The following is a 20514-nucleotide window of genomic DNA, read 5'->3' on the forward strand; positions in this document are numbered from 1 at the left end:
CCAGCAACCTTTGTATATTGGGACAGTGCTCTAACAAACTGAGCCATCTGGGTTACTTCTCGCTTTTTTTAGAAAAGGGATAGGAGGACAAGAAGAGGGAGAATGATTTTACTGCCAGCTGTGGCCTGATGTTAACAATTTTTTTTTGACAAAGAGAGAGGGACAGATACAGACAGACAAGAAAGGAGAGAGATGAGAAGCATCAGTTCTTCATTGCTGCATCTTAGTTATTCACTGATTGCTTTCTCATATGTGCCTTGAGTGATTCCTTGCTCAAGCCAGCAACCTTTGGGCTTAAGCCAGCAAGCATCGGGTCATGTCGATGAGCCCACACTCAAGTGAGCAACCTCAGGGTTTCAAATCTGGATCCTCTGCTTTCCAGTCTGAGGCTGTATCCACTGTGCCACCGCCTGGTCAGGCCTGATGTTCACAATTTTTAAAGTATGAATTTGAGATGATTTCAGATCCATTGTAGATTTCTGTGTGCTTACATAACATAAGAAAATTGATTTGGTAATATTCCCCTGTAAATTTAAATGTCTAGTTATCTTTTTTCTTTTTTTGTGTGTTTTTCTTAAGTGAGAAGCAGGGAGGCAGGTTCTCGCATGTGCTTGACTGGTATCCACCCAGCAAGTCCACTAGGGGGTGATGCTCTGTTGTAACCCAAGCATTTTAGTGCCTGAGGCGAGGCCACGGTGCTATCCTTAGCACCCGGGCCAACCTGCTTCACTGGAGCCTTGGCTGCAGGAGGGGAAGAGAGAAATAGAAAGGAAAGTGGGAGGGGTGGAGAAGCAGATGGTCACTTCTCCTATGTGCCCTATCGGGAATTGAACCCGAAACATCCACATGCCAGGCAGATGCTCTACCACTGAGTTAACCAGCCAGGGCCTAGTTATCTTGTTTTTCTATGTTATTATTCATGTTAGGCATTTTTGACTGCCTTAAATAACAAGTATAAATAAAAATTTTCAGTTTAAGAGTATAGGGTTTCAGGAACCTTCTTTGTTTTTTTCAGTAAATTAGTACATGTGAAGGAAATTTTAATTTTCAGTTTTCAAAGTTGTCAATAAGGAAAAATAGTCTGACTTGTGGTGGCACAGTGGATAAAGCGTCGACCTGGAATGCTGAGGTAGCTGGTTCGAAACCCTGGGCTTGTCTGGTCAAGGCATATATGGTAGTTGATGCTTCCTGCTCCTCCCCACTTCTCTCTCTCTCTTTCTCTCTAAAATGAATAAATAAAATCTAAACAAACAATAAGGAAAAATATTCTAGGGTAGGAGATTAATATTCTTTACTTATCAGAAATTAAAGTAATACTTTTAGGCCTGACCTGTGGTGGCACAGTGAATAAAGTGTTGACCTGGAACGCTGAGGTCACTGGTTTGAAACCCCAGGCTTGCCTGGTCAAGGCACATATGAGAGTTGATGCTTCCTGCTTCTCTCTCCCTTCTCTCTCGCTCTCTCTCTCCTCTATAAAAAGAAAGGAATAAAAAAATATTTAAATATTTTTAAAGAAAAGGGAAGGCTTAATTCCTATGAATTGAATACTTCAGGTTCCATCTGAAATAGTACTACTAATGCAGGTATACATAGCATTTTATTTTTTTATTACTGATCAGCCTATACAGGAAACTGCAATGGTGTAAACAACTTTTACACCTTACCTAAATTATTACCATTTTGATTTTTCTCTTTTTGTGTCCATTAGGAGATGTCCCAAGATGCTTCACTACCAGGGGATCCAGAAGCCTATCCTGCTGCTGGGTCAAGCGGTGGAGCCACTCATCTGCAGACAGGAGGTGGATATTTTGGCCTAAGCTTTACTTGTCCTAGTCTCAAAAATCCTATTAGCAAGAAATCCTGGACTCGCAAATTAAAAAGCTGGGCATACAGGCTACGGCAGTCAACCAGCTTTTTCAAGAGATCAAAAGTCCGTCAAGGTAGTGTGCTTACAGTCAGGGACATACACTAGGTAACATCACTTTTCATTTACTTATGTTTAGTTCTTTGTTTTCTTCGTTCATACACAAATCTTACCACTTTTTCCATGTAGCCCATGTATGTGACACATCACACTGTCATTGCCATTTTATTTTTCCTTTTGTAAATAATTTGATTTTACAGTTATTCATTTCATATAGATACTAAGTCTTGGGATAAATCTTGCAATGTCTGATTTAGAATTAGGGACTTCTATAATTTTGCTTATTACATTAACACTTTTTAATTATCTAGCCAGAGTAAAGCTTTTTCTACTTCAATTTTGGTAATGCAAACAAATTTAGTCTTAAACAATTTTATCTTTTCTGCTTACAATCTGGCAAAACTTGCAGTGGAAACAGAAGATGTAAGATCAACAGTTGCTCTTGATCCCATTCCCATGACAGAAGAGCCCGCAGCTGATACTAAGGCTCTGAGTAGAAGTAAGGCCATGAGTGGATCATTTCAACGGGGCCGGTTCCAGGTTTGTGTTTTTGGTTGAATTCTTATCTACAAGACTATTATAATAGGTAATAGTATTGAAAACATTGGTCTGTAGAGGATACTTATTTGAAATGTAGATCATTGTCATATTTGATTTGCATCCCCTCACCTTTTTTTTTTTTTTTTTTACAGGGACAGAGAGAGAGTCAGAGAGAGGGACAGACAGGAACAGAGAGAGATGAGAAGCATCAATCATCAGTTTTTTGTTGCGACACCTCAGTTGTTCATTGATTGCTTTCTCATATGTGCCCTGACCGTGGGGCCACAGCAGACCGAGCAACCCCTTGCTCGAGCCAACAACATTGGGTCCAAGCTGGCGAGCTTTTTGCTCAAGCCAGATGAGCCCGTGCTTAAGCTGGCGATGTTGGGGTCTCGAACCTGGGTCCTCCGCATCCCAGTCCGACGCTCCATCCACTGCACCACCGCCTGGTCAGGCGCCCCTCACCTTTTGAAGGGATCCAGTAAAGGTGTCTAATGATATGAGAGTTTTAGTAGCTGGAAGAGAGCAGAGAAATGGATAATTTTGTGGTGGGAGGTTGGGTCATCTTTTTTATTTTATTTTATTTTATTTTATTTTGTATTTTTCTGAAGTTGGAAACGGGGAGGCAGTCAGACAGACTCCTGCATGCGCCCGACCGGGATCCACCCTTCATGCCCCCCAGGGGGCGATGCTCTGCCCATCTGGGGCGTTGCTCTGTTGCAACCAGGGCCATTCTAGCGCCTGAGGCAGAGGCCATGGAGCCATCCTCAGTGCCTGGGCCAACTTTGCTCCAATGGAGCCTTGGCTGTGGGAGGGGAAGAGAGAGACAGAGAGGAAGGAGAGGGGGAGGGGTGGAGAAGCAGATGGGTGCTTCTCCTGTGTGCCCTGGCTGGGAATCGAACCCAGGACTCCTGCATGCCAGGCCGATGCTCTACCACTGAGCCAACTAGCCAGGGCTGGGTCATCTTTTTTATAAATCCAAGTTCATGTATGTCTTTTAGAATCTTAACATCTTTAATTATGCAATTCTTTTTAATTGTGGAGATTTATTTGAGTAATATGAAGCTAACTCTTTACCTAAGGGGTCCAATTGAAAGACTATGAGGCTGACCAGTGGCTGTGCAATGGACAGAGCTACTAACATGATGCAACTATGAGCTGACGTGTTGATGCTTCTCATCTCTCTCCCTTTCTGCCTGTCGCCCCCTTCTTTCTCTTTCTCTCTCTCTCTCTCTCAAAAAAAGGACTTTGAATTTAGGTTGAATATGGGGAGTATAGATGAGGATTTTTTTTAAGATTTTATTTCTTGATTTGGGGGGGGAGAGAGTAAGTCTAAGGAGAAGCAGGAAGCATCAACTCACAGTAGGTGCTTCCTATATGTGCCTTGACTGGGCAAGCCTGGGGTTTTGAACTGGTGGCCTCAGCATTCCAGGTCAATGCTTTTATCCACTGCGCCACCACAGGCCAGGCTAAATGGGGATTTTTAAGTTTTGGTATTGTTGATCTGTGTACATCACAAGCAGAACATCCATTTGTGCCATATATTGATATTAAATTTCTTTGTGGGTTTATTCTTTAGTCATGCAGAGCTAGCCACTTTTGCCTTTTTGTATCTCAGGTGATTACAGTTCCTCAACATCAGTCAGTGAAGGTGACATCTTTTGGAAAAGAACACAGACCAGCCTTCAATGAAATCACCAGCCATTCTAGTGAAGAAGCTCTAGCCTTTACTGAAACATCTAAGGCCCAGTTAGTAGAAATGGAACCTGCCACACACAATCCACCAACTTTATTTTCTCCTCAGAAATCACAAGTTCTTCATGAAAGCTTTAAGGAAGTTAAAAAAATACCCAAACAAGTTGACAACTTCTCATCTTTCAGCACAGCTTGTGAGAGTGATGTATCATCTATAACACCGGAAAAGGAATTGGAAGAAAATTCAGCCACAGGAAGTAGCATGCAGTGTGGATCTGAACCATTGCTTAAAGAGAGAGAGACACTTACTACTGGGAAACAGGCGAGCTCTGACAGTGAATTTTTTACCACTCTTTCAGGCAGAGGAAACTCAGTGGCAAAGATCTATCCGGAAAGCGATCAGTGCTTGCCACTCCGTGAAGAAAAAGCCTATGCTCAAACACAGAGCTCACTCTTCTATTCTCCATCTTCTCCCATGAGCAGTGATGATGAGTCAGAAATAGAGGACGAAGATTTAAAGGTGGAGCTTCAAAAATTACGAGAAAAGTAAGAACTGTTTCTCTTTTGACACCTATCTAGTTGCCCTTGGTTTGATAGAACTAAGTGTTTGATTGTTAGCTAATTTAAGACTGGTGACATTTTAATGATTGAAAACTTTTTTTATAATTGAAACCTACAAAGACAGCCTCAGATTCAACAGGTAATTAACTCAGTTCCACAAGACTAACCTCCCCACATACGCCAGTCACATGTCCAGGTATGCTTCTGACTAGTCTGTTATAAATTAGAACACTTCCTCAGTTCATACAGTTTGCTAGAGTGGCTTATAGAACTCAAGACAGCAGTTTACTTAGTAGATTATAGGTTTATTATAAAAGGATACATCTCAAAAACAGCCAGATGGCAAAGTATAGAGGAAGGGCCATGGCATTTCCATGCCCTCTCTTGAATGTGTGCCACTCTCCAGCACCACCATGTGTTCACCAACCTGGAAGCTCTGAACCTCGTAATAAAGTCATTTTTATAGAAGCTTCATCTTGATAGGTATGGTTGATAAATCATTGGCTATTGGTAATTAATTTAATCTCCAGCCTTTCCCCTTAACAGAGTCGGGGGAGGGGCTGAAAAGTCCCACTCTGTAGTCACTTGGTAGGTTCCTCTGGCAACCAGCCCCCATCTTTAGGGACCTTTCCAAAAATCACTTCATTAACCTCGACTCCAGTATTAGATTGCGTATCATCTTTGGTTATGAACAATGAGACGCTCCTTTCACCTGTTATCACTGGAGCTATTTCAGGAACTAGAGCTATTTGGGGACAAAAGACCAAATAATATAACAAAAGATTCTCTCATTGCTCTCATCACTTAGAAAATTAGAAGGGGTTTAGGAGCTGGGTGCCAGGAGCAGGGACAAAGACTATATATATATTTAATTATAAATGATAATATCACAACAGTAAAAAGCGCAAAAACCAATCTTCTCTTCTCATGCCCTAATCTAATTTCTCAGAGGCAACTGCTTTGAACTATTTGGTATATATACTGTCTGTCATTTTTCTATGCATTTACAAATATTTAGTTTTTGCTTTTGACAAAAGTGGGGTTATAACATACATGTTATTCTACAGTTTTTTGATTTAACATTGTCACCTATATATATTCATGTTTGCACAAATAATCTTTATTCCATACACTAAAATAGCATGTAGCCATTTAAAGTTTATTTAATCTCTCCTTAATAGACATTTCAGTTAGTTGTATCACATTTTGCTTATGTAAACAATGAAGTGAATGCCTGACCAGTGGTGGCACAGTGGGCGGAGCATTGACGTGGAATGCTGAGGTCCTATGTTCGAAACCCTGAGGTCACTGGCTTGAGTGCAGGTTCATCCGGCTTGAGCGTGGGTTTGTTGGCTTGTTGGCTTGAGCCCGCTGGTCAAGGCATGTATGAGAAGCAATCAATGAACAACTAAAGAGTGATGCAACTACCAGTTGATGCTTCTCATCTCTCTCCCTTCCTGTGTATCTGTCTGTCTCTCTGTCTCTCTTTTTTTTTTCTCGCTAAAAAAACAAATAATAAAGTGAACATCCTTATTTTTTCATATTTAAGCAAGTATTATTGTAAAATCAATACCTAAAAGTAGAATTGCTGGGTTAAAAGGTGTATACACTTTAAATGATAAATACTGCCAAAATTCTTATCAAATATAGCACACCAAACAAAAGTATATACAAGTCCCTGTTTTCCCACTTTTAGTTTTATTCCAGTCAGATAACTTCATTTTTTAAATTGTGTTCCTGATTCGTAGTGAGGTTGTACATCATCTCACATTTATTGGCTCTTTGATTTCCTCCCTTTTGGAGTTGCCTTTCTATATTCTTTCCTCTCTTTCTATAAGGTTATTTCTTTTTTTCTTACTGACTTTAGGAACTATTTCTATATTCTAAACCTTTTACTCTATAATACAAATACTTTCTTCCTGTTTATACCTGCAACAAATCATAAAGGAAAGATAATCAATGCTATGTGACTTTCAATTTTGTTTTACTGTCTTTCACTATATTGAAGTTTTAGATATTTGTTCCTGTCAATTTATTGACCTTTGTTTTTCTTTCTTTATGTCTGATTAGTTTAACAGTATGCTTAAGAAGGCATTTCCCATTGTAAAATTGTGAAAAAATTCTTTATATCCACGTTGTTCTTTTTTTTTTTTTTTTTCCCTAAGCTGGAAGCGGGGAGGCAGTCAGACAGACTCCCGCATGCGCCCGACCGGATCCACCCGGCCTGCCCACCAGGGGGCGATGCTCTGCCCATCTTGGGGCATCGCTCTGCCGCAATCAGAGCCATTCCAGCGCCTGAGGCAGAGGCCACAGAGCCATCCTCAGCGCGGGCAAACTTTGCTCCATTGGAACCTTGGCTGCGGGAGGGGAAGAGAGAGACAGAGAGGAAGGAGAGGGGGAGGGGTGGAGAAGCAAATGGGCGCTTCCCCTGTGTGCCCTGGCCAGGAATCGAACACGGGACTCCTGCACGCCAGGCCGATGCTCTACCACTGAGCCAACCGGCCAGGGCCTATATCCACATTCTTAATCTAAATTCCTTGTTAAATTTGACTTGTATTGGTGTAGAATTATTTAGTTCATCTATATGGTACCAGTACCATTAAAATGCTTTCTGCATCATTTTTATTTAGACATATTCAGGAGGTAGTAAATCTTCAAACCCAGCAGAATAAGGAGCTGCAAGAGCTCTATGAACGCCTTCGGGCAATTAAAGATAGCAAACTCCAATCATCAGAGATTGCCCTGCCACCTGCATCTTCACCGAGGAGACCAAGATCTTTCAAAAGCAAACTTCGAAGCCGCCCCCAGTCCTTGACCCATGCGGACAGTGGTGCAGTTGCTACAGGTAAATCGATTTTAAAAGTGGTTTTCAAAAGCTGGTTAAAGATCAGCCAAATTAAATAAATAATGATAATCATTTTTGTTGTTTTTTATTGAGCTAAGATGATTTGAAGATGTGCACATTCTGAGATTCTTTTCTACCTTTTTTGTGTTAAATGTTGTTTTATGAAATGATGAGGATAGATGAGTGATTTTCAAGAGCAGATAAGTGTGTTTCATGTTTTAATTTGGAAAACAAACACCTCAAGGCCTAATATTAATCCCCAAAACAGTTTTGAAATTTTAGCAGTCCATGGCAACTGCTGGTCTAACATTTAGTTTTTTTTTGAGGAGTTTGTTGCTAAGAAAGATAATCTTAAAAGTAGTTATGTTTTATCTGATATGATCTTTATTACATTTATGAGAATATTAGAAAGTGTACATTTTATTTTTAAAAAAGAGAATCAGTCTCTACTTAACTAATGAAAAGTTGTTAGTTAAGTCAGACTTCCTTGGTTACATGTGCAAAGTCAAGGTGAGGGCTGAAGGTGAACTGTAAGTATATATGTGAGATTTCAGCAGAATTGGTGGTGGGCAGAATAATGGTCCCCGCAAAGATGTCTGTGTGTAAATCCATGGAACCTGTGACTATGTTCATTTATATGGCAAAGGGGAATTGAGTTTGTAGGTGGAATTAAGGGTATTAATCAATGAACTTTAAAATAGGGAGATTTTCCTGGGCCCAGATGGGTCCAATGTAACAAGGGGCCTTCAAAAGAGAAGAGAGAGGCAGAGGAAAGGGTCAGAAAAGATGTGAGAAGGGAAACAGTGTCAGAGAGATGCAACACTGCTGGCTTTGAAGATGAAGGAAGAGGGCCACAAACCAAAGAACGTAGGCAACTCCTAGAAGCTGGAAAAGGCCTGGGAGCAGCTCTCCTCTAAGGCCCATAGAAGGACAATGCAGCCCTACCAACACCTTGATTGTAGCCCAATGAGACCCATGTCAGACTTCTAACCTACAGAACTATAAAATAATAAATGTGTGTTATTTTACACCACTAACAATAGAAAACAATACAGAACTTAAAAACAAGAAGTCTACTTTAATGACCCCAAAAAATATTGAACTGAAGAATTAACTTGGAATGAGGGTACCTTTGGGGGTTTAATAGCAGAAGCATGTGGACCTTCAGTCTAATGCTCTACATTTGATTGCAATACTTTATTGTATTCTCTTCTGTTCCCAAATGACTTGCTCTTTTAATGTAGTTTCTGTTTTCTAGAACTTTGAATTTCAGGTGCTTTTGGGTTGTTATGATCCAAAATCATTCTTTCAGTTTCAGATAACTGCTTAACTCGCCTTTGTCAGATTCCAGAGAAAGAAAGTTTGACTGGCCGTAACCGGATAGGTCCGTTGCTTAGTGTGTCCCGATGCACTGAAGTTGTTTATTCAGACCCTTGTCAAGATTTATACAGGAACAAATCAGTGCTTCTGTCTTTCTTGCTCTGTCTTTATCTCTCTCTTTCCCCCCTACTTCTCATTCTCAAATTAATAAAGAAAACTTAAAAAAAGAAAATTTGACCCTGCTTATCTTTTTCATTCCAAGAATTGGGTTAGAGGCCATTGCATCAGTTTTGTGTCTCAGCCTATCAGTAGTGAAGGTAGCAACTAGGAATGCCTGGGATACTCAGCTGGGCCCATACTACCGGTGGGAAGGCTATACAGACATACGTTGTCACAGAACTAGGTCTTGTGGTTCTTATTATAACTTAACATACACCTGAGTGACAACAGTCAAGGAGCACTGAAAAACCAAAGTTTATTATTCATAGGTCCCAAGGAGCACTGAAAAACCAAAGTTTATTATTCACAGTACATGGCATGCCCGGGGCCACACAGTGCTGGGTTGGGGCGGGGGGAGCAGACCTGTGGTTCTGCCTTCATTGAGGTCTAGGCTGAGGTACTTACAGTTTTGTAGATTCACTGTTTATTGAGGAATTTAAAACATAAGAGTGGGAATTAAGCCACAGGAAGGAAAAGCAGGGTACTGAAAAGATGAGTTATCTAGGTCAACCAGGAATTTCGGAAAAAAAGGAATTTCAGCCTGACCAGGTGGTGGCAGAGTGGATAGAGTGTTGTCCCGGGATGCTGAGGACTCAGGTTCAAAACCCTGAGGTCACCAGCTTGAGTGTGGGCTCATCTGGCTTGAGTGCAGCCTCAACAGCTTGAGCACAGGATCACCAGCTTAAGTGTGGGATAATAAACATGACCTCATGGTCACTGGCTTGAGCCCAAGGTCACTGGCTTGAGCGAGGGGTCAGTGGCTCAGCTGGAGTACCCCGATCAGGACACATATGAGAAAGCAATCAATGAACAACTAAGGTGCCACAATGAAGAATTGATGCATCTCATCTCTCTCCCTTCCTGTCTGTTTGCCCCTGTCTGTTACCCCCCTCCCCTCTCTTTTGCTAAAAAAAAAAAAAGTATTTCAGGAAGCCTGGCTATTTTATGTAGTTGTATTGCTGGCAATGTGTATACAGTATGTCCATAAAGTCATGGTACACTTTTGACTGGTCACAGGAAAACAACAAAAGATGGTAAAAACATGAAATCTGCACCAAATAAAAGGAAAACCCTCCCAGTTTCTGTAGGATGATGTGGCAGCATGTGCGCATGCGCACATGATGACATAACACCGTGTATACAGCGGAGCAGCCCAAGGCCATGCCAGTCGAGATGTGGACGGTACAGAGGAAAGTTCAGTGTGTTCTGTGGCTTGCTAAATTCGAATCTGTGACCAAAGTGCAACGTGAATATCGGCACATTTATAACGAAGCGCCACCACATAGGAATAACATTACTCAGTGGGATAAGCAGTTGAAGGAAACCGGCAGTTTGGTGGAGAAACCCTGTTCTGGTAGGCCATCAGTCAGTGACGAGTCTGTAGAGGCTATACGGGATAGCTACCTAAGGAGCCCTAAAAAATCTGTGCGTGAGCCCACATCGAACTGCACTGAAGAGGTATGAAACTGGGAGAGTTTTATTTGGTGCAGATTTCACATTTCTATCGTCTTTTGTTGCTTTCCTGTGACCGGTCAAAAGTGCACCATGACTTTAGGGACACACTGTATTTGAGATGGATGTCTTTGAAATGAATGCCTTGGCAATCAAAAACTTAATATTTGCCTGACCAGTGGTGGTCATTGGATAGATTGTCAACCTGGGAGGCTGAGGTCCCAGGTTTGAAACCCCAAGGTCCCTGGCTTGAGCAAAGGGTTCCCGGCTCAGCTGGAGCTCCCACCCCCATCAAGACACATATGAGAAGCAGTCAATGAACAACTAAAGTGATGCAACTACAAGTTGATACTTCTCAACTCTCTCCTTTCCCCTCTCTCTCTCTCTCTCTCTCTCTCTCTCTTTCAAGGAAAAAGCTTAATGTTCACAAGGAAAAAAAGAAAAAAAAAACACAAGAAAAGCTTAATGTTACACTACCACACCTCTTTCTTTTTCTTTTTCTTTTTTTAGAGTACATCATCTGTATTCTTTTTCTGACAGAGACAGAGAGAGAGTCAGACAGAGGGACAGATAGGGACAGACAGACAGGAAGGGAGATAAGAAGCATCAATTCTTTGTTGCGGCTCCCCAGCCGTTCATTGATTGCTTTCTCATATGTGCCTTGACCAGGGGACTACAGCAGAGTGAGTGACATCTTGCTCAAGCCAGCAACCTTGGGGTTTTGAACCTGGGTCCCCTGCTTCCCAGTCCGACGCTCTGTCCACTGTGCCACCGCCTGGTCAGGCTACACACCTCTTTCTAATCAACCACAGCCCGAGGCATAGGATCTCATAGTTAAAACATGGGGGAGGGGTTGATGTTTGGGGGTTTTTTTGCCCTGACTCGATAGCTCAGTTGGTTAGAGCATCATCCTGTTAAGCAAACTTTACAGGTTTGATATCTGGTCAGGGCACATACAGAAACAGTTCAATGTTTCTCTTTCTATCTCCCTTCCTCTCTCATTTTTTTTTAATTTTTTTTATTTTTTTTTAATTCATTTTAGAGAGGAGAGAGAAAGGGGGAGAGAGAGAGAGAGAGAGAGAGAGGAGAGAGAGGAGAGAGAGACAGGGGGGAGGAGCTGGAAGCATCAACTCCCATATGTGCCTTGACCAGGCAAGCCCAGGGTTTTGAACCGGTGACCTCAGCATTTCAAGGTCGATGCTTTATCCACTGCGCCACCACAGGTCAGGCCCTTCCTCTCTCTAGAATCAATAAATTTCAAAAACTTCTCAACGTGGCTTTTTTTTTTCTCTCAGAACATTGTCTTTGAGATTCTTCAAGTTATTTTGTGTTATAATAACTTCTTCCTTTTTATTGCTAAGTAATATTCCATAGTATGGATGTACTATGGTATCCATTCACCCATTGAAGTACATTTGGATTATTTCCAGTATTGGGTTTTACAAATAAAGTTGCTGTAAATATTCATGTCCACTTTTTTGTTGTTTTTTAGTGAACATAAGTATTCAGTTCATGTGGATAAAATTCACAGAAGTAAGATTGCTGAGTCATATGGCATGTACATTTACAATTTTTAAGAAACTGAGAAAAATTTTTGCCAAGCAGCTATATCATTTTCCATTCCCATCAGCAATATCTGAAACTTCCAGTTTCTCTGAATGCTCTTCAGCACTTGGTTTTATTGGAATTCTTTATTTCAGCCAATCTACTAGGTGTGTGGCACTATAACATGGTGGATTTAATTTTCATTTTCTTAGTGGCTAGTAAAGTTGAAAATTTTTTTTCTTGTACTTATTGGCAATTCATATAACGCTTTGGTGAAGTGCCTATTCATCTCTTTTGCCATTTTTCTGTATCCTGGGGTTTTTTTAGAAGGATTTATAAAGGATTGGTATTAATTCTTCCTTAAATATTTGGTTGAATTAAACAGTAAAGCCATCTGGGTCTTGGTGTTATAAATTGGGAGATTTAAAAATACCAATTCAGTCTCTTTGCTTGTTATATGTCTATTAATATTTTCTCTTTTATTTTTGTGATTTTATAGAAATCTGACCCTTTCCTATAAATTATCTAATTTGTTGGTATATACTTGTTCATAATATTCTCTTATAATCCTTTTTATTTGTGTAAGACTTGTAATGATTTTCCCTCTTTCATTTTTGATTTTAGTAATTTGAATCCTCTCTCTTTTTTTCTTGGTCTAGTTAAAGTTTGTCAATTTTGCTGATCTTTTAAAAAAAAATCAACTTTTGGTTTTATTGATTCTCTCTTATCTATTTCATTTATTTTTACTCCAATCTATTATTTCCTTCCTCCTATTTGCTTTGAGTTTAGTTTACTTTTCTGATTTCATTCTACAGATCTATACCTAGACACATTGACTTTCATCATTTAATTATGATTGTGTATGTTGACATAAATGTTTAAATGTGTAAAAAAAAATTTTTATTTTTTTATTTTTCTGAAGCTGGAAATGGGGAGGCAGTCAGACAGACTCCCGCATGCGCCCGACCGGGATCTACCCGGCACGCCCACCAGGGGCGACGCTCTGCCCCTCCGGGGCGTCGCTCTGCCACGACCAGAGCCACTCTAGCGCCTGGGGCAGAGGCCAAGGAGCCATCCCCAGCGCCCGGGCCATCTTTGCTCCAATGGAGCCTTGGCGGCGGGAGGAGAAGAGAGAGACAGAGAGGAAGGAGGGGGGGTGGAGAAGAAAATGGGCGCTTCTCCCATATGCCCTGGCCGGGAATCGAACCCAGGTCCCCCACACGCCAGGCCGACGCTCTACTGCTGAGCCAACCGGCCAGGGCCTGTAAAAAAATTTTATAAGTTTATTTGAGCCCAAACTGATGACAGTTGCTGGGAAGCAAGATATAAAATGTTCTAGAGAATAACAGTTTTGTAGTTTGGGTTTTTTATTTCTTTTAAATTTATTATGTTTGCATAAGTTCTAGTGTCCGCTCGAATGCATCCTCCCTCCCCTGTGTTCCCCTCAAAATCCATCCCCTTGCCCCCCTCTGCATAGCGCCCTACGCCCTTCCCTCCAAGATTTGCTTTTCTGCTCTCTATAACATTGTGTTATGTGTATATAATTTCACCAATCTCTTTCCCTTCTCTGATCCCATCCTATCATCCCCTTTCCCTCTGTCCACTTTCCCTCTGGACCCTTGGATCCCGCCTCTGTCTCTATTCCGTTCCTCAGTTCATATTGTTCCTTGGGTTCCTCAAATGAGTGAGGTCATATGATATTTTTCTTTCTCTGCCTGGCTTATTTCAATTAACATAATAGTTTCTAGGTCCATCCATGTTGTCTCAAAAGGTAAGATTTCCTTCTTCTTCGTGGCCCCTTAGTATTCTATTGTGTATATGTACCATGGCGTATTTTTTTTATTTTAACTTACTGTGTTTACATAGATTCAAGTGTCCCACTGAATATATCTCCCCCCACCAAAGTGTTCCCCTCAACCCCCTCCCCATTGCCCCATCCTCCCAATACCTACCCTCTTCCCTCTAGGATTTCTGTCCTGTTCTCTATAATGCTGTGTTATGTATATATAGTTTCACTAATCTCTTTCTCCTCTCTTATCCCATCTTCTCTTCCACTCTCCCTCTGACCGTGTTCCCTCTGGTCCCTTTGATCCCTCTGCCTCTGTTCTGTTCCTCAGTTCACATTGTTCATTGGATTCCTCAAATGAGTGAGGTCATGTGATATTTTTCTTTCTCTGCCTGGCTTATTTCACTTAGCATGATAGTTTCCAGGTTGATCCATGTTGTCACAAAAGGTAGTATTTCCTTCTTTTTCATGGCCATGTAGTATTCCATTGTGTATATGTACCACAGCTTTTTAATCCACTTGTCCACTGAAGGACACTTGGGCTGTTTCCAGATCTTCACTATTGTAAACAATACTGCAATAAACATGGAGGTACATTTCTTCTTTTGAATCAGTGATTTGGTATTCATAGGATATGTTCCTAAAAGTGGGATAGCTGGGTCAAAGGGCAGTTCCATTTTTAATTTTTTGAGGAATCTCCATACTGTTTTCCACAGTGGCTGCACCAGCAGTGCAGGAAGGTTCCCTTTTCTACACAACCTCTCCAGTACTTGTTATGTGTTGTTTTGTTAATAAGCACCATTTTGACAGGTGTGAGGAGGTATCTCATTGTGGTTTTAATTTGCATTTCTCTAATGATTAGTGATGTTGAACATTTCTTTTTTTTTTTTTTTAATTTTATTTATTCATTTTAGAGAGGAGAGAGAAAGGGAAAGAGAGACAGAGAGGGAGAGAGAGAGGAGAGAGAGACAGAGAGAGAAGGTGGGGAGGAGCTGGAAGCATCAACTCCCATATGTGCCTTGACCAGGCAAGCCCAGGGTTTCGAACCGGCGACCTCAGCATTTCCAGGTCGACGCTTTATCCACTGCGCCACCACAGGTCAGGCTAACATTTCTTCATATGCCTGTTGGCCATCTGTATGTCCTCTTTAGAGAAGTGTCTATTCATTTCTTTTGCCCATGTTTTGATTGGATTATTTATCTTCCTGGTGTTGAGTTTTACAAGTTCTCTATAAGTTTTGGTTATTAACCCCTTATCAGACGTATTGGCAAATATATTCTCCCATTGTGTGGGTTGTCTTTTTATTTTGTTAATGGTTTCTTTTGCTGTGCAAAAGCTTTTTAGTTTCATATAGTCCTATTTGTTCATCCTGTCCTTTATTTCACTTGCCCGTGGAGATAAATCAGCAAAAATATTGCTATGACAGAAATCGGAGAGTTTACTGCCTATATTTTATTCCAAGATGTTTATGGTTTCATGACTTACATTTAAGTCTTTTATCAATTTTGAGTTTATTTTTGTAAATGGTGTAAGTTGATGATCCAGTTTCATTTTTTTTGCAAGTACCTATCCAATTTTCCGAACACTATTTGTTAAAAGAGATTGTTTTTACTACATTGTATGCTCTTACCTCCTTTGTCAAATATCAATTGTCCATATGGGTGTGGGTTTAATTCTGGGTTCTCTGTTCTGTCCATTGAGCTGTATGCTCGTTCTTATGTCAGTACCAAGCTGTTTTGAATACGATGGCCTTGTAGTATAACTTGGTATCAGGAAGTTTGATACCCTCACTTTATTTTTCTTTTTCAGGATTGTTGAGGCTATTCGTGTTCTTTTTTGGCTCCATTTAAATTTTTGGAATATTTGTTCTATATCTTTGAAGTATGTCATTGGTATTTTAATAGGAATTGCATTGAATTTATAGATTGCTTTGGGTAATATAGACATTTTAATGATATTTATTCTTCCTATCCATGAACACCGTATATGCTTCCACTTGTTTGTATCTTCCTTGATTTCCTTTATCAATGTTTTATAATTTTTCAAGTACAAGTCTTTAACCTCTTTGGTTAAATTTACTCCTAGGTACTTTATTTTTTGTTGTTGTTGCAATAGTGAATGCGATTGTTTTATTAATTTTCCTTTCAGACAGTTTATTGTTGGTGTATAAAAATGCCACTGATTTCTGAATATTGATTTTATATCCTGCCAGGTTGCTGAATTCATTTATCAGGTCCAATAGTTTTTTGACTGAGACTTTAGGGTTTTCTATGTACAGTATCATATCATCAGAAAATGATAGTTTTACTTCTTCTTTTCCAAGTTGGATGTCTTTTATTTCTTCTTCTTGTCTGTTTCTGTTGGCTAGTACTTCCAGAACTATGTTGAATAAGAGTGGTGAAAGGGGGCACCCCTGCCTTGTTCCTGATCTTAAGGGGATTTCTTTTCATTTTTGCCCATTGATTATAGTGTTGGCCTTGGGTTTGTCATAGATGGCCTTTATCATGTTAAGGTATGATCTCTGTATCCCCACTTAGCTGAGAGTTTTGATCATAAACAGGTGCTGGATTTTATCAAATGCTTTTTCTGCATCTATTGATATTATCGTGATTTTTATCCTTTCTTTTGTTTATGTGTTAAATCAAATTGGTTGATTAGTGAATATTGTACCAGCCTTGTCTCCCCAGAATAAATCCCATCTGATCATGATGTATGATTTTTTTCATGTGTTGCTGGATCCAGTTTGCTAATATTTTGTTGAGAATTTAGCATCTCAGTTCATCAGAGATATTGGTCTATAGTTTTCTCTCTTTTTTAGTGTCTTTGCCTGGTTTTGGAATCAGTATTATGCTCGTCTCATAAAAGGAATTTGGAAGTCTTCCCTCCTCTTGAATTTTTTGAAATAGCTTGAGAAGGATAGGTGTTAGTTCTTCTTTGAGTATTTGGTAAAATTCGCCTGTGAAGCCATCTGGCCCGGGATTTTTGTTTGTTGGGAGTTTTTTGAATAATTGTTTCAATCTCATTTGATGAAATCAGTCTGTTTAGGTTTCCTGATTCTTCTATATTGATTTTTGAAAGATATGTTTTGAGAAATTTGTCCATTTCACCTAGGTTGTCTAATTTTATGGCATACAGTTCTTCATAGTATTTTCTTACAATCCTTTGTATTTCTGATGTGTCAATTGTTACTTCTCTCATTTCTAGTTTTTTAATTTGAGTCCTCTCTTTTTTTCTTGGTTAGTCTGGTTAAAGGTTCGTCTTTCTTGTTTACATTTTTAAAGAACCAGGTCTTGGTTTCATTGATTCTCTATATTGTTTTTTTAGCCTCTATGTCATTTATTTTTGTTCTGATCTTTATTATTTTCTTGCTTCTACTTCCTCTGTGTTTTACTTGCTGTTCTTTTTCTAGCTCTTTTAGATGCACTGTTAAATTGTTTATTTCAGCTTTTTCTAGCTTCTTAAGGTATGCCTATAGTGGTATGAACTTCCCTCTCAGGACTGCTTTTGCTGTGTTCCATAAATTTTGAGTTTTTGTATGTTCGTTTTCATTTGTTTCAAGGAAATTTTTTATTTCTTCTTTGATGTCATTGTTAACCCATTCGTTATTTAATAACATGCTATTTAGTTTCCAAGTCTTTGAGTATTTTTCAGATTTTCTATTGTAATTGATTTCTAGTTTCATGCCATTGTGATCAGAGAAGATACTTGATATGATTTCAATCTTCTTAAATTTATTGAGTCTCGTTTTGTGTCCTAACATGTGTTCTATCCTAGAGAATGTACCATGAGCACTAAAAAAGAATGTATATTCTGCTGCATTAGGGTGAAAGGTTCTGAAGATATCTATTAAATCCAGTTTATCTAGTGTGTCCTTTAAGTCTGCTGTTTCTTTGTTAATTTTCTTTCTTGAGGATTTATCCAGTGATGTTAGTGCTGTATTAAAATCCCCTACTATTATAGTATTGCTTTGATCTCACCATTTATGTCCATCAAAATCTGCTCTATATATTTAGGTGCTCCTATATTAGGTGCTTACATATTTATAATGGTTATATCATTATAATGGTTATATCATCCTGTTGGATTGCTCCCTTTGTCATTATGTAGTGATCTTCTTCATCCTTTACTATTGCCTTTGTTTTAAAGTGTATTTTTTCAGACAAAAGTATTGCTACACCAGCTTTTTTTTTTTCATTTTCATTTGCATGAAATATTTTTTTGCTATCTTTTTTTTTATTCATTTTAGAGAGGAGAGGAAGAGAGAGAGAGAAGAGACAGAGAGAGAGAAGGGGGGAGGAGCTGGAAGAATCAACTCCCATATGTGCCTTGACCAGGCAAGCCCAGGGTTTCGAACCGGCAACCTCAGCATTTTCAGGTCAACGCTTTATCCACTGTTCCACCGTTGGTCAGGCAGCTATCTCTTTACTTTCAGTCTATGTGTATCATTTGTTTTGAGGTGGGTGTCTTGTAGACAGCATATGTACAGTTCCTGTTTTCTTTTTAAAAAAATCTTTATTATTTTGTGGCAGAGACAGAGTCAGAGAGAGGGAAAGATAGGGACAGACAGGAAGAGAGAGAGATGAGAAACATCAATTCTTCATTTTGGTTCCTTAGTTGTTCATTGATTGATTTCTCATATGTGCCTTGACCCAGGGGGCGAAAGCAGCACGAGTGACCCTTTGTTCAAGCCAGCGACCTTGGGTCCAAGCTGGTGAGCCTTGCTCAAACCAAATGAGCCTGCACTCAAGCTGGCAACCTCAGGGTCTCAAACCTGGGTTTTCCACATCCCAGTCCGATGCTCTATCCACTGTGCCAGCCCCTGGTCAGGCGGGTCCTGTTTTCTTATCCTCGTAGCTACCTTATGTCTTTTGATTGAATTATTTAATCTATTTACTTTTAAGGTTATTATTGATATGTAGTTGTTTATTTTTATTTTATTCTTTAAATCTACATTCTTCTTTACTAGATGTTTTCCCCCTTTATTTTGTTGATAGCAAGCCCCTTAACATTTCTTGTAACATTGGTTTGGTTGTAATGAATTGAGTTGTTTGTTTGTTTTTTGTCTGGGAAGCTATTTATTTCTCCTTCAATATTAAATGATAGCTTTGCTGGATAGAGAAATCTTGGTTGTAGGCTCTTGTTTTGCATTACTTTGAATATTTCTTGCCATTCCCTCTGGCCTCTAATGTTTCTGTTGAGAAGTCAAATGTCATCATTATGTGGGCTCCTCTGTAGGTAATTGACTACTTTTCTCTTACAACTTTTAGTATTCTTTCTTTATGTCTTAATTCTTGTATTTTAATTATGTTTCTTGGTGTGGGCCTTTTGGGGTTCATCCTTAATGGCACTCTCTGTGCTTCTTGAACTTGTGTGACTTTTTCCTTCATCAATTTGGGAAGTTTTCAGCTATGATTTCTTCAATCAGATTCTCTATTCCTTGATCTTTCTCTTCCCCTTCATGAACCCCTATGATGTGGATGTTGTTTCTTTTCATGTTGTCAGAGAGCTCTCTTAGAGTTTCCTCAGACTTTTTGAGCCTCTTTTCTTTTTGCTGCTCTGCTTCCGTGCTTTCATTTATCTTGTTCTCTAAATCGGTGATTAGGTCCTCAGCTTCATTTATCCTGTTTTTAATCCCTTCTAGTGTGGTCTTCATTTCTGAGATTGTATTTGTCATTTCTGACTGGTTCTTTTTTATTATTTCCATGTCCTTTTTGACACTTGCTGTCTCTTTATTTAGGTGCTCATTATGTCCACCCATTGTTGCTCTAAGATCTTTTTTTTCTTTTTTTGTTTTTTAAGTATTTTTCTCAAGTTGGAAATGGGGAGGCAGTCAGACAGACTACAGCATGTGCCCGACTGGGATCCACCTGGCATGCCCACCAGGGCGCGATGCTCTACCCATCTGGGGTGTTGCTCTGTCGCAACCAGAGCCATTCTAGCACCTGAGGCAGAGGCCATAGAGCCATTCTCAGCGCCCAGGCCAACTTTGCTCCAATGGAGCCTTGACTGTGGGAGAGAAAGAGAGAGACAGAGAGTAAGGAGAGAGGGAGGGGTGGAGAAGCAGATGGGTGCTTCTCCTGTGTGCCCTGGCCAGGAATTAAACCTGGGACTCCTGCACGCCAGGCCGACGCTCTACCACTGAGCCAACCAGCCAAGGCCTCTAAGATCTTTGAGCATCCTAACAATCATTACTTTAAACTCTGCATCTGGTAATTTGGTTATGTCCATCTCATTGAGATCTTTTTCTGGGGATTTCTCTTCTTGATTCGTTTGGGTTGCATTTCTCTGCCTTCCCATTTTGTCTGTGTATAAAAAGTGTGTGGCCACAGGAGTCCAATGGGTGTGTCCTCTGTGTTCCCTAGGTGTGGTCTATCTGCAGGTCTACCACCTGCTCTGCCGCCCTCTTGGGTGTTCTGGCACAGGCATTGCTGGTGCTGGCCCACCACTGCAGTTGCTGCGGCTTCCGCCTCACCATCGCGGGCTGCAAGCCTTGGCCGGCCCCCAGCCTCCACCCCACCCCAGGTGGTGGGACTGTGCCCGCATCACACCCACGGGTGGGATTGCGCTCTCTGCCTTGGCTTCAAACCCTGGCCAGCCCCCAGCCTTTACCCCATCCCAGCTGGCAGG

At 40.3% G+C, this 20514-nt stretch overlaps 1 protein-coding gene across 1 annotated transcript in view; it reads left to right on the forward strand.

Annotated features, from left to right (window-relative positions):
• Nucleotides 1-20514, forward strand: part of WNK3 (WNK lysine deficient protein kinase 3) — a 183157-nt gene that overhangs the window by 145646 nt on the left and 16997 nt on the right. The window contains exons 17-20 of the mRNA XM_066356281.1: nucleotides 1709-1799; nucleotides 2334-2464; nucleotides 4083-4705; nucleotides 7351-7565. Of these exons, the coding sequence (XP_066212378.1) occupies nucleotides 1709-1799; nucleotides 2334-2464; nucleotides 4083-4705; nucleotides 7351-7565 (1060 nt within the window). The remainder of the gene's footprint in view (nucleotides 1-1708; nucleotides 1800-2333; nucleotides 2465-4082; nucleotides 4706-7350; nucleotides 7566-20514) is intronic.

This window comes from Saccopteryx leptura, chromosome X (assembly GCF_036850995.1).
Source record: "Saccopteryx leptura isolate mSacLep1 chromosome X, mSacLep1_pri_phased_curated, whole genome shotgun sequence".
NCBI classification, from domain to species: domain Eukaryota; kingdom Metazoa; phylum Chordata; class Mammalia; order Chiroptera; family Emballonuridae; genus Saccopteryx; species Saccopteryx leptura.